Raw genomic sequence first — 12453 nt, 5'->3', positions numbered from 1 at the left:
CAGCCGTGTTGGGGGGGAGGGCGGTGTTTCTTCCCAGGTAAGGGTGCCGTGGAACCTTCCCGGCAACTAAAAAGCCAGCAGGAGCCAGGCGTGGGTGGAAGCGGGCGCAGCGCGGAGGCAAGGCCGGCTCCTGCCGGAGGGAGACCCGGCCGGTCCCACCTCCGCGGCGGGGCCCCGGCGGAACGAGCCTGAGGCGGCTCCTCACAGGGTCGGCGGCCCCTTCGAAGAGAAGCAGCCGCCAGGCCCCTCACCGCCCGCCGGTGCGGACGGACAGACAGACAACGCGCAGACGGACAGGCCGAGGATTTCCCTCACACACCACATCCCCCCCCCCGCGCACGCGCGCCGCCGCCTGAGCGAGCGCCTCCCTGCGCCGGCGCAGTCGGTCGCCGCCGGCATCCCGGAAGGGCTTCTCGCTCCCACAGGCCCTTGCGCCCTCCTTTCCGGCCTGCGCCTGGGCAGGGTGAGTGGGCTCCTCGCCGAATCCGCCGCCATCCGCCCGCCGGACCCCGCGGCGGGGGGGGGTTCTCCGCCTGGGCCGGCGCGGGGGGTGGCCCGGCGCGGGTGGTACCGGGTGGTTTCTCCCCCGCGGCGCGCGTTCGGCGGGGCTGCGTTCGGCGGGGCTGGGGCCCATCTACAGGCCCCTTACCGCCATTGGGGCCTGCGCTGAGGCGGGTAGGGCGCAGGCCCGGAGCGGCCTGCGGGGCGCTTGAGGGGGGGGTTACGGCCCGTGCTGGGCCGTGGCGAGGGAGGAGGAAGCCGTAGGCCGCCGTCAGAGCCTGGAAGGAGCCCCTCTGGCACCGTCATCTTTCCGGGACGGGGCGAACGCCTCTCCGGGGTCGTCTCGAAGAAGGAAGGGGCTTTGGGACATAGAGAAGCAGGACGGGGTGGTTTTGAGGGTGAAGGCGGGCGCCCAGCCCTCTGGGGAAGCGGCCCAAGAGTCTTAGATGTGTTTCACGCTTCTGTCGGGGAGGTGGAACAGTTTGCCCAGAGAAGCTGTGGCTGCCCCATCCCTGGAGGTGTTCAAGGCCAGGCTGGATGGGGCTTTGAGCAACCTGCTCTAGTGGGAGGTGTCCCTGCCCGTGGGAGGGGGGTTGGAACTACGTGATAATAAGGTCCCTTCCATTTTAAACTATTCTGTGTTTCTATGAGAGTAAAGCATTTGTGATGTTGAGAAGTTGCTGCTTAAAATCTCCAAACGGTGTGGCTCCGGGGATGAATTAATCTTAAATAAGTTTCTGAATGTGGGAATTGTGTGGCTTGTAAGGAGCTGGGAGGAGGGAAAGTGACAGGGGAAAACTCTGAGGGAAGCTGGGACTGCATTTGATGCATGCATGGGTGCTTTTCAGGGTTGCTCAAATGGCTCCTGCAAAGAAAGGTGGCGAGAAGAAGAAGGGGCGCTCCGCCATCAATGAGGTGGTAACTAGGGAATATACCATCAACATTCACAAGCGGATCCATGGCGTGTAAGTTCTTGTTTTTATCAGTGAAATTGGCCTTACATAAGGTGGCATTTGGAAGTGGGTGCAGTGGGTTTTAAACGGCAGAGAACAACAGTCGTTACCGGCAACGATGCTAATGTGCCATTTTTCAGTGCCTTGTGCTACAGTTGTGTGCTGAGGAAGCAGCTCTGTACCTGTGCAGACCTATACTTGTAGATGGCTTTCAGGAACAAGTTTGTTTCTGGGTTTTTTTGTGAGTGTTCCTGGATGTAATTTGAAGGTAGATCTATTTATCTCAGTGCACAGTTCATCATTCTTTCCGAAGGGGAGTTTAAAGTTTAGCCCACTAGAGAAAGTTTTAGAAATTGAGTGTCATAATCAAATGATTGGCTCTGTCCTTATGACTGAATTGTGTGAGATGTAAATTGGGGTGTGATTTTGAGTTGATCAATATTTATTGTGTGTAAGTGAGAAGAACTTTCTACCTGATGAAATGTTGAACCATGTTCTCGAGAGGACTTGTTGGGAAACTGTATCTCCCTTGGCTCCTCTCTGTGTGTGTGGCTACAGTCATGTGGCAGAAAATTATATCTGAATCAAAACAACTGGTGAAATTGCTGCAGTTAACTTAAAATAGGAGAGAAATGAGGTGGTGAACTATTACAAAACTACGAGTGAGGATGGGAGGCGATGGTACCTTTAAATGGCAGTAAGATATGCTGCCCTTGCCTGTTGGTTGTTCATGGCAGTTCAGTCTATTAATGATGATGGTCCTGTAAGCCTCTTTTCTTTTGGGATTATCCAAAAGAAAGATTATCGCGCTCTCTCTAGGCATGAAGTGCTAGGGGTGAAATATTTTTTGTTAAATGCTTGTTTCTCTGGTAATCATTCACACCCAATTTCTAGCACTAAATACCAACAGTAGTGTGCAAACAATACTAAATACAACCCACTGTGGGATTCTGGATCCTACTGACACTATAGTTGTGTGTCAGCAGTGTAGGTATAATAACTACAGCAATGCACGTGCAGCTATAACTTTCAGTGTAAATGCCCAGTTATGCAGAATCTGTCCATAATAGGCATGAGACAAGCTATACTTGCAAAAAAACCAGTTCTGATGGTGGTCCAGTTATGATGACATGAAGAAAATAACTATCAAATACTGTTTAGCTGAAGCTGTTATTCAGAGTAGCACCGCTTTTGTTCTTCTGTGTTTCAGTACTCAACACAGTTCTGTCAAATTTGTGTTAACCATAGGCCTTTCATTTAGAGTTTATCTGAAAGGTCTCATCTCTTCAATAATATTGCAAGAAGTCTTCATGTTGACATGCTAGAAGTAAGACTTTAGATGTGGGAGATCTTGCAGTTGCAAAATTGTAATGAAATTATTCTACATAAGGATATGTTAGGCATGGACATTTAAGGTTAGCAGCTACCTGCCAAAGTAAAGGTCTGGTCACACTATGATACACCTATTGAACTGCTGTTGGACACAATTCTTTCAATTGTATGTTTAGAGAACGTCAGTGGTTGAGTGCTGCAACAAGTGTCCTGTGCTGACAGTTTCCTGAAGTTAAAGAAATGGCTCTTGTGTTTGTTTGTCCTAGGGGCTTCAAGAAACGAGCACCGCGTGCTCTCAAGGAAATCCGTAAGTTTGCGATGAAGGAAATGGGTACTCCTGATGTTCGCATTGACACCAGATTGAACAAAGCAGTCTGGGCTAAAGGAATAAGGTACGTTTCTGCAACTTTCCTTATTGGGTGAGGAAAAACCTTGTAACTGTATGTATGTAGAAGTGCAGGACTTGAAGGGGTAGAAAAATTGGTATACTTCTTTATAGTGTTTGCATTTCCTTTGCAAATGCTTCCTTTCTTACAATGTGTTTGCCAAGAGTAATTTTTCTGTCACCTCTGCGTTCTGGTCAGCTCCCTCAGTGTAGTTGTAGCAAGCTATGGTAAACTCTGGATAACAAAGCAAAGGAAAGAAGGAATGCAGGCTTGGGGTGGGACGAGGGGGGACAGGTGTATTGTAATACTGCAGCAAACAGTTTTTAAAAGCTTGGCTTTGTTAGTGCTACCTAGAGTCATAGGCTAAGTGCCTGGGACTGGTTCAGACACATTTGTGTAATGTGTCTGAACAGGATTAGGTTTCGAAGCATGCTGAATTGATAATGCTACACAAAGAAATAATGGGGTATTTTTTAAATAGGGCCATTAATCTTGTCTGGAAAGTACAAGTAGTTTAGGGGCCAAACAATTACAGCTTCTGTTAACTTGCTGCTACAGAGGCAGCTGATGTGGCGTTTGACATGTGTGAGGATGCTTCAAAGGGACTCGTGTGAGGGTGCTTCAAAGGGACTCCTGTGAGGAGTGGGACCTAATAAACCTTAATAAAAAGTTAACTGGTTGGGGTTAATACCATAAGTGGTAACACTGGATATGCATGAACCCTTGTTTTAAACCAAAGTCTTCTAGGAATTAGATTCCCAAATAGCCCATGATATGTTTACAATCCTTTACATGGAGTTGTGTGGTCAGACCAACCCTTCCTTCAAAATCAGAGTGGGAAGATGGGACTAAGTTACTGGGTGTTCTGGGCAGGGATTCTCTGTCCTTCCTGTTGAGCTGTTCCAGTTCATAGGCAATGGCCCTGTTGAGCTGTTCCAGTTCATAGGCAATGAAGATGTACCAATTGGGCCAGGTGTTAGTGTACCTTCAGTACCTTCAGAGCTTAGTAGTGAGGTTCCCAACCAGGACTTCCTTGTAGAAATGCATTCTGTGGAGCAAGGAGTTATCACATCTGTTTTTGTAGTATGAATTTAACTGCAGTTTTCACTAGTTAGAATAGATAATGTATACAAAGTAGTATCTTCCTCTGGCACGATTGGGAGAGGCTAAAATCACAGTGTCAGCTAGTGTGACGGTAAATAATCTAAGAAAGTGGTGAAAAATGCTTTTGGTTTGCTTCAAGAAGTGAGTAAATCAAAGCAAGTTCTTGTGTCTTAATTACTGTATCCATCTGATTTAGTTAGTAAGTCTGCTCTGAGAACGTACAGCAAGGAGGAAGTTCCTTCTCCTAATCTGTGGAGCAAAGTACTCTGAGCAGGTGTTTTCCAAAATCCTGAGTTCATTTGAGGGAGAAGGTTACTTTAAAAATGGCAGTATTAGAGGGGGACCCTAAGCTGAGTTGCTCATTAAGAACAAAGTCAACTAAGCAATTTAATTGTGATTCCATGGGCTTTGTGAGGGAGAAATGTTGATCAATTGTATGCCCATAAATAAGATCTTGGTTCAGGTTTAATGCTCACTAGAATTTCCACAGGACTTCTGACTCTTGACAGGCTTTCAGAACAGATTTCTCCCCTGCTCCCCCCTCTATTTTCTATGCAAGTAAGAAATGCTTGTTAGTAACAGCTGCTTGCTCATCATGTTCATGCTGCGCTTCATAATCATCTTAGGAATATGTTTCCTGGCTCAGTAGTGGACTGATGGTGCACTTCTGACTTTATGATTATGGATTCATCTTATTCAAGGCTCGTTCAACTCTTACCTGCTCATTTGAACAAAAAGCAAAACAAAAAAGCTTTTTCTAAGGTAAACAGTACAATCTCTAAGGCTCTTCTTATGATGTTGAGATAGAAACAGAATTGGCTCTTCATGTCTTTGCACAAATAAGGAAAGCTTAAGAATTTGCAGAGGGGGAGTAGTAACCACAGAGCAAAGAACTTTTATTTTCTGTCAGTTCACAGGTTTCAGTACACATTTCATCAAAAATTAATTTGTTGTCTTCATTTTAGGAATGTTCCTTATCGTATCCGTGTGCGTTTGTCAAGAAAGCGCAATGAGGATGAAGATTCACCAAACAAGCTGTACACACTGGTTACCTACGTACCAGTCACAACATTCAAAGGTAAGGTTGTGTGCCATCTTTTTTCCTCCATGCCGTGTGGTTTTTTGATCAGGTAGCAAAGTGGGACAGCTCCTCCTTGCAATGCAAAATTCAAATGAAGAGCATGCAGAAGGGCTCAAACTGCTTGGCTTAAATGAGCTCTGCTGTAGAGAACAGGACTGTTAGTTCGCCTGATCAGCATTAAAGAGTAAATACAGAATTTAGTGAAATAATCATGTAAATATTGAGAAAATAAAAAAAAAACCCCACTGGCCATAGACATTAAGGTTTGTTTCCTATCTACAGTACATCCTGTGATGTGAAAAGCTCAAGCAGGTTGAGCCTTTCCTGCTTGTCATCTGAGAAATATCCCATTTGCAGAATTGATTTAACAAATTTCTGGTTTAACATTTGGTGAAATACTTGTCTATAGTTTGCTCTTGCAGATGTAGATCAGCAAACTAAGCTTTGAAACTCTGGGTGCAATTTCATGTGAAGATTTGTGTATATGTAAAGGGAATTGTCCTAGTAATAGGTGGTGATACAGTGTCTTGTTTTGCAGGTCTACAGACAGTCAATGTGGATGAAAATTAAACTGATTTTCCATACAATAAATAGATAAAAAGAAGTTTACTACAAAGTCGTTTTTTCTTTTTATTGTCCAGTCTCTTCAAGCTGTCATCCAAGAAGCACCGAGTTGAACAGGTGACAAGCTCTTTAAATGTCTTGCTTTCTTTGGCCTTGTACATAATGGTGCAGTTTGCTTAATTAAAGGTAGTCTGGACTTCTGCTGGCTGTGAATGGAATAGGAGGAGATGCAAACGTTCCTGTGTGGGTACCAAAGTCCTAGTGTTTTGTTCCTATGGGAATAAGGAGCCATTACACAGGTATTTTAAGTTAAGGCTAAGTTTGTTTAAAAAAAGACAAACCAAACCAACCCCCCATACTGTTAGATCAATATCTCATGTATATAATTTCTTGTGTATAAAGTAAACACTCTGTGTTTGGTCCCCTGCTGGTCTAGTCACAATCAGGAGGCTTCTCCCAGGGGGGACTGCCCTACACTGAAAAATGGGATTCTGACCAGTGAACTAATTGTGAGCGCGTTAGCTCAGGGAATTTGTTTAATGAAGTAGGCACTAAAGGCACTTACCTTCCATAAATCAATACATACTGTCAATGCGAGTCTAGTACAAAAAAGGGTTTATTGAAAAGTGCATTGTTTCACAGACCAACATCAGAAGCACAGTCCATGTACACTTAACGTTTCAGCAAGACATACAAATTGGAATACAATCAAATATATTAAAATAGTTTCAATTACCAGCATTGAAACAGTTTTCAGTATTAGTGCAAAAAAGGCAACCCAAACGAACTGCAGACAGTAGCTGAGAAGTGTTTTTTTCCCCGTTTAAAAAAAAAAAAAAAAATTAAAAAATGGACAGCTGGAGCCAGCCTCTGCTCTCCCTGTGCGGAAGGGAGCTTCAGTGTCTTTACACTGTAGACAGATGTTTCCTTTTACATGCAAAACAAGAAGATAATTAATAAATCAATGGCACAAAACAAACGTACACACCCTTTAGCTTTTAAAGCTCTTAAACTGAAAACCACAGACCAACAAATTGTTTATCAGAAGTCCACTGCTAACTGAAAGCCTTTTACAGTATGTGCTTTGGCATAATTTCAGTGCGTTTATTTTCGAGGGCTTTGCTACGACTGGGTGTTCAGTTTTGCATGTTCGCCCCGTGACGGGCAGCTCATCCCGTTTGTTTTGAGATGATACTGATTTAGCTTCGCGTTCTCAAGTTTTGGCTTCAGTTCTAAGGGTTTTTCAAAGAAATTAACTAGTGATTGTTCAGTCAAGAGGGATGCTAATATGTGCTCAAAAGAGACGGTCCAGTCCCCTTCAGTCACAGGGGAAGGTTGAGAGTCTTTGTGAGGGGCCTTCACAGTGTCGGTAAAAACAGCGTCCTGGTCTGAAGCAGAGGCCTCGGGCTGCAAGTCCTCCGTGAACTCGTCCGATCCGCTCCCCAGGCTGATGCTTCGTTGTCCTACTTCTCCAATCTGCAGTAACAGCGTGGTCACAGTGGCAATGGCTTGGTACAAGTCGTTCTCCTCTGGATCTTCGTGGAACATGCTATACAGGGTTTTGCAGAACTGAATGAATTCCCTCTGTAAAGGACGAAAAGTGAAAATCAGACTGTTGAACAGCCACGCTACGGGTAACTGGGGGCGTCAGGCAAGGGCATGACACGGCGAAGGAAGGCAGAATGCTGTGTACTGACTTGCTCTTCTAAAACCTCTGCCTGCTTTTAAAAAAAAATGCTAGCAAAGGCATTTCGACCCCCACTGGTGCTGGGAAACCTACTGCTGCAAATCAAAAAAGGGAACAGAGCAGAAAAACGTTGTGCTGCCTTGATGAAGGAGAGCAGGACCTTCCAGATGACCAAAGAGCAAGTGAGATACAAGCCAAGGGATACCATCCATTACTGGTGGGAAACTGGTGGCTGTTACACAGAACAAATTACAACCAAAGTAGCCATCCACAGGCCTGCAAGCAACTCCCCTTCTGATGTTTCTTTCCATCTTTCCCCAGCTCTTTTGCTTACAATAATAGAAATCCAACATCTTCCCTGCCTGACTGCTTTCTCCCCTTCCTTCCCTCACTTGCCCATCATAGATAATTATTGGGCTATGGGAGGATGTTTCCATATCCTATTATGAAATTATTTTCAGGGAGTCACAGGATGGCTGCTAACTCAAGGCATTCCAACAAGTGATGCCTTTATGAGAGATTACATGGTCCTGCTGAGCTGAAAGGTTAGCTACACGCCACCCATTTAAAAGTTTATTTAATAAACAACACCAGCACAGGTGGTGTTCTGGGAGTAGTCCCATCTTTGCACGTCTGTACATTTGTTTTAACTGATGTGGGACCCTTTTTCCCCTCAATGCCAAGAACATACACAAAGCTGTTAGTGGCATTAGGGAGGAGATGGTAGGAGGACAAAAGCCTTCAACTGTCTTCCTTCATGCACTTCTAGTTGGTGTTTGGCTGTGACAGGGCAAGTTCCAGCTGGTGATGGACTAAGAGAGAAGTTACCAGTTTGGTGGAGGGGAGGTCAGGGAAGACAGAACAGCAGAATCACAGAATGATATGGGGTTGGAAGGGAGGGACCTCTGGAGATCACCTAGTCCAACCCCCCTGCCAAAGCAGGTCCACCTGGAGCAGGTTGCACAGGAACATGTCCAGGCAGGTTTTGAATGTCTTCAGAGACAGACTCCACCACCTCTCTGGGCAGCCTGACCCAGTGCTCTGCCACCCTCAAAGTGAAGGAGTTCCTCCTCATGTTTAAATGGAACTTCTTATGTTCAAGTTTGTGTCCATTTCCTCTTGTCCTGTCACTGGGCACCACAGCAAAAAGACTGGCCCCATCCTCTTGACACCCTCCCTTTAAGTATTTGTAGGCGTTGATCAGATGCCCCCTCAGTCTTCTCCAGACTAAAAAGACCCAAGTCTGGAATGCATTCTCTGGAATTCTTTGGGCTTAGGAGGAAGGCTTTTCCCAGCCCACACGACCCTGTTTTCCAGCCTGTAATGCTGCAGGTGAGGGTAAGACTGAAATTCTTTCTTATTCAGCAGCCAGCCCCAGGTGAGGGAGCTGCCAGAAAGGGGGCTGAGAGTTTTTAAAGATGACAGCTGCTCCCTGGAGCAGAGAAGCCCAATCCTTGATACCTCAAGGACCAAATCTGAGCCCGGGCTGAAGTTACACTTTTTCAGAAGAAGCTAAACTGTCGTATTGAGTCATTTCATTTTTGATTACTTTCCACTTTAAAGGACCACAGCCCCTAGTATACATACCTGGCTCATTTTTGGCAATTCTTTTTCAGCTTTATTGTCCTTTTCTTTGGCTAGATCCTTTAGCATCTGCTTCAGCTGTTTTTGGTAATCTACTGCATCACCTTTTGTGGAGCAGACACAGAAAGGAGAATTAGTTTTTAAGTCACTGGAGACATTTCAAAATAAAACCCTGAGCACAGAGATAATGGAGGAGGGATAACAAATGGGAAGTTGGTTATCTCATATGCACACGCATTAGAGAACCGTTTTGGACATACCATTTGATTTTCCAATGACAAGTGGTCTCGAAGTTGACAGCAAAGGATTTTTTAATGGTGACTGGCTGTCTCGTTCGTTTTCTGTAAGAGCTACCCCAAAAAAAAAGAAGTAAAAAACGCAACAATTATTCCTTCCAGTGTTGCATAATGGTTATTTATGCTTTTAAAATTTACATATTTGATGAAAGCAAAATAATTGGGCAAAGATGTTTTTAAACACTAATTCATTAAATCATGCTGTAAAATTATGTTAATGTAAGTAAGGCTGGTGCTGCAGTAAGAGAGTCGGAAGTTTGCCAGAAACGGCACATTTAATTAAAAACTCTGCACAGAGAAACTATCACAGAATTTTGTCACCTAATCAAAACTGGATCGAGATGTGATAAGGAGATTTCTACTGTACATGGAGTACCAGCCACCCAAAGTGTTATTCCGGTTCAATATTTTGTCTAGAAGTAACCATCTAATTGCCTGCAAAGATCTCTGAATGCAGCAGATGTGAACAGTAACACTGTATATCCGTAATTTGCACCCAAAGAGGCTTTTGACTGGAGTAAATTTTAAAATGTGGGGAGTGTAACTGCAAATGCAGATCCTATCTGCTCCCAGCTGAAGGAAGCAAAATGCTCTTCATTAAGCAGCCTTTTCCGAAAAGCTTTAAGCAAGTGTTTTGAGAGAAACCGAGGTATTCATTCCCTTTCAAATTTCTTACCAGGTGGGATGTGCAGCTTATATAGTAACTTTATCTTTTCATTCATTTCTCCATTATACATAACATCTGCAAGGGGAAAAAAAAAAAAAAAAAAAACACAAGAAGGAAGTGAACCAGATCATTTACTTCCACAGTTTAAAATAAATCAGGCATCTCTCTGTACACAAAAGATAATTGTTTACATGGACAATACATGAAAACATATGGCGAGTATATTGTATGGAAATATTTTAAGTTGTGCCTGTCAATGGGGAACAGCAGGTGAGAGCCATCTGGCTTGGTCTTTGTTCTTGTAAAATAGACGGGGAGTACCTAACCCTGTGGAGCTTCAGCATCGTTTAAAAATATCAAGGAGAATGGCAGGGCTTGCAGCAAAGGCTGTGTGCTGCCACAGGTAAACAGGAACGGGAGAGGGCACAGACTGAAAACTCCCTTTGAAGCCATTGTGTTCATAATATTTCTCTCCTTCATCCCTCACAGCTTTTCTGTAGAATAAGATCAAAAGAGATAACTGCTTCATATTTTCAATGACCAGTAGAAATGAGATTCTAAACTTTCAAATGCACTGAAAAACTGTCAAGATTTTTTTTATTTTTAAATAAGTTCCATCCCTCTAAGAATCGCATAATAACGTAATACAGGGTGGGTTGGTTCACATCAAAAAATCCTAGAAAGCTTAAGTGGCAAGAATACAGATTTACTGATTTTTACTGAAGCTTTGAATGCTGATTCTATTTTTCATGTGGGGTCAGGCAACAGCTAAGATGTGGCACTTTTTGCACTTTGGGACAGGCAGCCTCATCTCAGTAAAACAGCTGGTGGCCTCAAGACCAACTCTTAGCACAGCGCCCTGTCCCTGCTGGCCAGATATTATTTTTTTTGTTCTGCTTATTGTCAACATACGCGGCATGCAGCAGTCGGTTGTGTAAGATTTGTAACGTCAAGAAGCAGTTATAAAGAAGTATATTGAGATTTCAAAGGTATACTAAGAGCAACAATCCAGTAGAGAGGATTTCATAGAATCATAGAATGGTTTGTGTTGGAAGGGACCTTAAAGACCATCTAGTTCCAACCTCCCTGCCACGGGCAGGGACACCTCCCACTAGACCAGACTGCCCAAAGCCCCATCCAGCCTGGCCTTGAACACCTCCAGGGATGGGGCATCCACAACTTCCTTGGGCAACCTGTTCCAGTGCCTCACCACCCTCACAGGAAAGAACTTCTTCCTAATATCTAAATCTCCCCTCTTTCAGTTTAAAACCCTTGTCCTATCACTACACTCCCTGACAAAAGAGTCTCTTCCCATCTCTCCTGTAGGCCCCCTTTAGGTATTGGGAGGCTGCTATAAGGTCTCCCTGGAGCCTTCTCTTCTCCAGGCTGAACAACCCCAACCCTCTCAGCCTGTCTTCGTAAGAGAGGTGCTCCAGCCCTCTGATCATGCCCCTCTGCTGGACCTGCTCCCTCAGGTTCATTTCCTTCTTATGTTGGGGGCCCCAGAGCTGGATGCAGCACTCCAGGGGGGTGGGTCTCACGAGAATGGAGTAGAGGGGGAGAATCACCTCACTCAACCTGTTGACCATGCTTCTTTTGAACTGTTTCCTAGCCTTCCATGCAAATCCCAGTATAATTTCAATTCATAAAATATTTTCAACAAAATTACTGTTGTCTGAGAAATCAAGTATTTTGCTGTTTTTTAAATCTAATCGACTTCAGGTGACTGGAACACCAGAAAATGATGGAGCACCTCTCCTATGAAGACAGGCTGAGGGAGCTGAGATTGTTCAGCCTGGAGAAGAGGAGGCTCCGGGGAGACCTTATAGCAGCCTTTCAATATCTGAAGGGTGCCTATAGAAGAGCTGGGGAGGGACTCTTTGCCAGGAAGGGTAATGACAGGACAAGGGGAAACAGTTTTAAATTGGAAGAAAAAAGATTCAGATTAGATCTCAGGAAGAAATTTTTTACTATGAGGGTGGTGAGACACTGGAACAGGTTGCCCAGAGAAGTTGTGGATGTCCCATCCTTGGAAGTGTTCAAGGCCAGGCTGGATGGGGCCTTGAGCAACCTGCTCTAGTGGGAGGTGTCCCTGCCCATGGCAGGGGGGTTGGAACTAGATGATCTTTGAGGTCCCTTCCAACCCGAACCATTCTATGATTCTATGATTCTATGAAAACCATCTGCCCGCATCCTCCCCCGCCAGTTGTACGGCTCTTCAACATCTGTGTCTTGCCCATGTGCCACCCCCTCCCTGCCCACCCTCTGCCCCTCAGGGGAACCAATACCTAAGCAGAT

The 12453-nt window shown here is 44.9% G+C and overlaps 2 protein-coding genes across 2 annotated transcripts in view; one reads left to right on the top strand and one right to left on the bottom strand.

Moving 5' to 3' along the window:
- Positions 1-363: 363 nt before the first annotated feature.
- Positions 364-5973, top strand: RPL31 (ribosomal protein L31). Its single transcript, XM_014957758.1, has 5 exons — positions 364-463; positions 1350-1466; positions 3053-3178; positions 5242-5354; positions 5896-5973. Exons 2-5 carry the CDS (start codon positions 1360-1362, stop codon positions 5925-5927), a joined length of 378 nt encoding a protein of 125 aa, XP_014813244.1. The 5' UTR covers positions 364-463; positions 1350-1359; the 3' UTR covers positions 5928-5973.
- A 546-nt stretch (positions 5974-6519) lies between these two features.
- TBC1D8 (TBC1 domain family member 8) overlaps positions 6520-12453 on the bottom strand; it is a 54832-nt gene continuing 48898 nt past the window's right edge. The window contains exons 17-20 of the mRNA XM_014957741.1: positions 10165-10230; positions 9453-9542; positions 9196-9296; positions 6520-7505 (exon numbers count right to left, since the gene is read on the bottom strand). Coding sequence (XP_014813227.1) covers positions 7044-7505; positions 9196-9296; positions 9453-9542; positions 10165-10230 — 719 coding nt within the window. The 3' untranslated portion in view covers positions 6520-7043. The remainder of the gene's footprint in view (positions 7506-9195; positions 9297-9452; positions 9543-10164; positions 10231-12453) is intronic.

This window comes from Calidris pugnax, unplaced genomic scaffold (assembly GCF_001431845.1).
Source record: "Calidris pugnax isolate Ruff unplaced genomic scaffold, ASM143184v1 scaffold303, whole genome shotgun sequence".
Lineage (NCBI taxonomy): Eukaryota > Metazoa > Chordata > Aves > Charadriiformes > Scolopacidae > Calidris > Calidris pugnax.
This window is presented reverse-complemented; position numbering and strand designations above follow the sequence as displayed.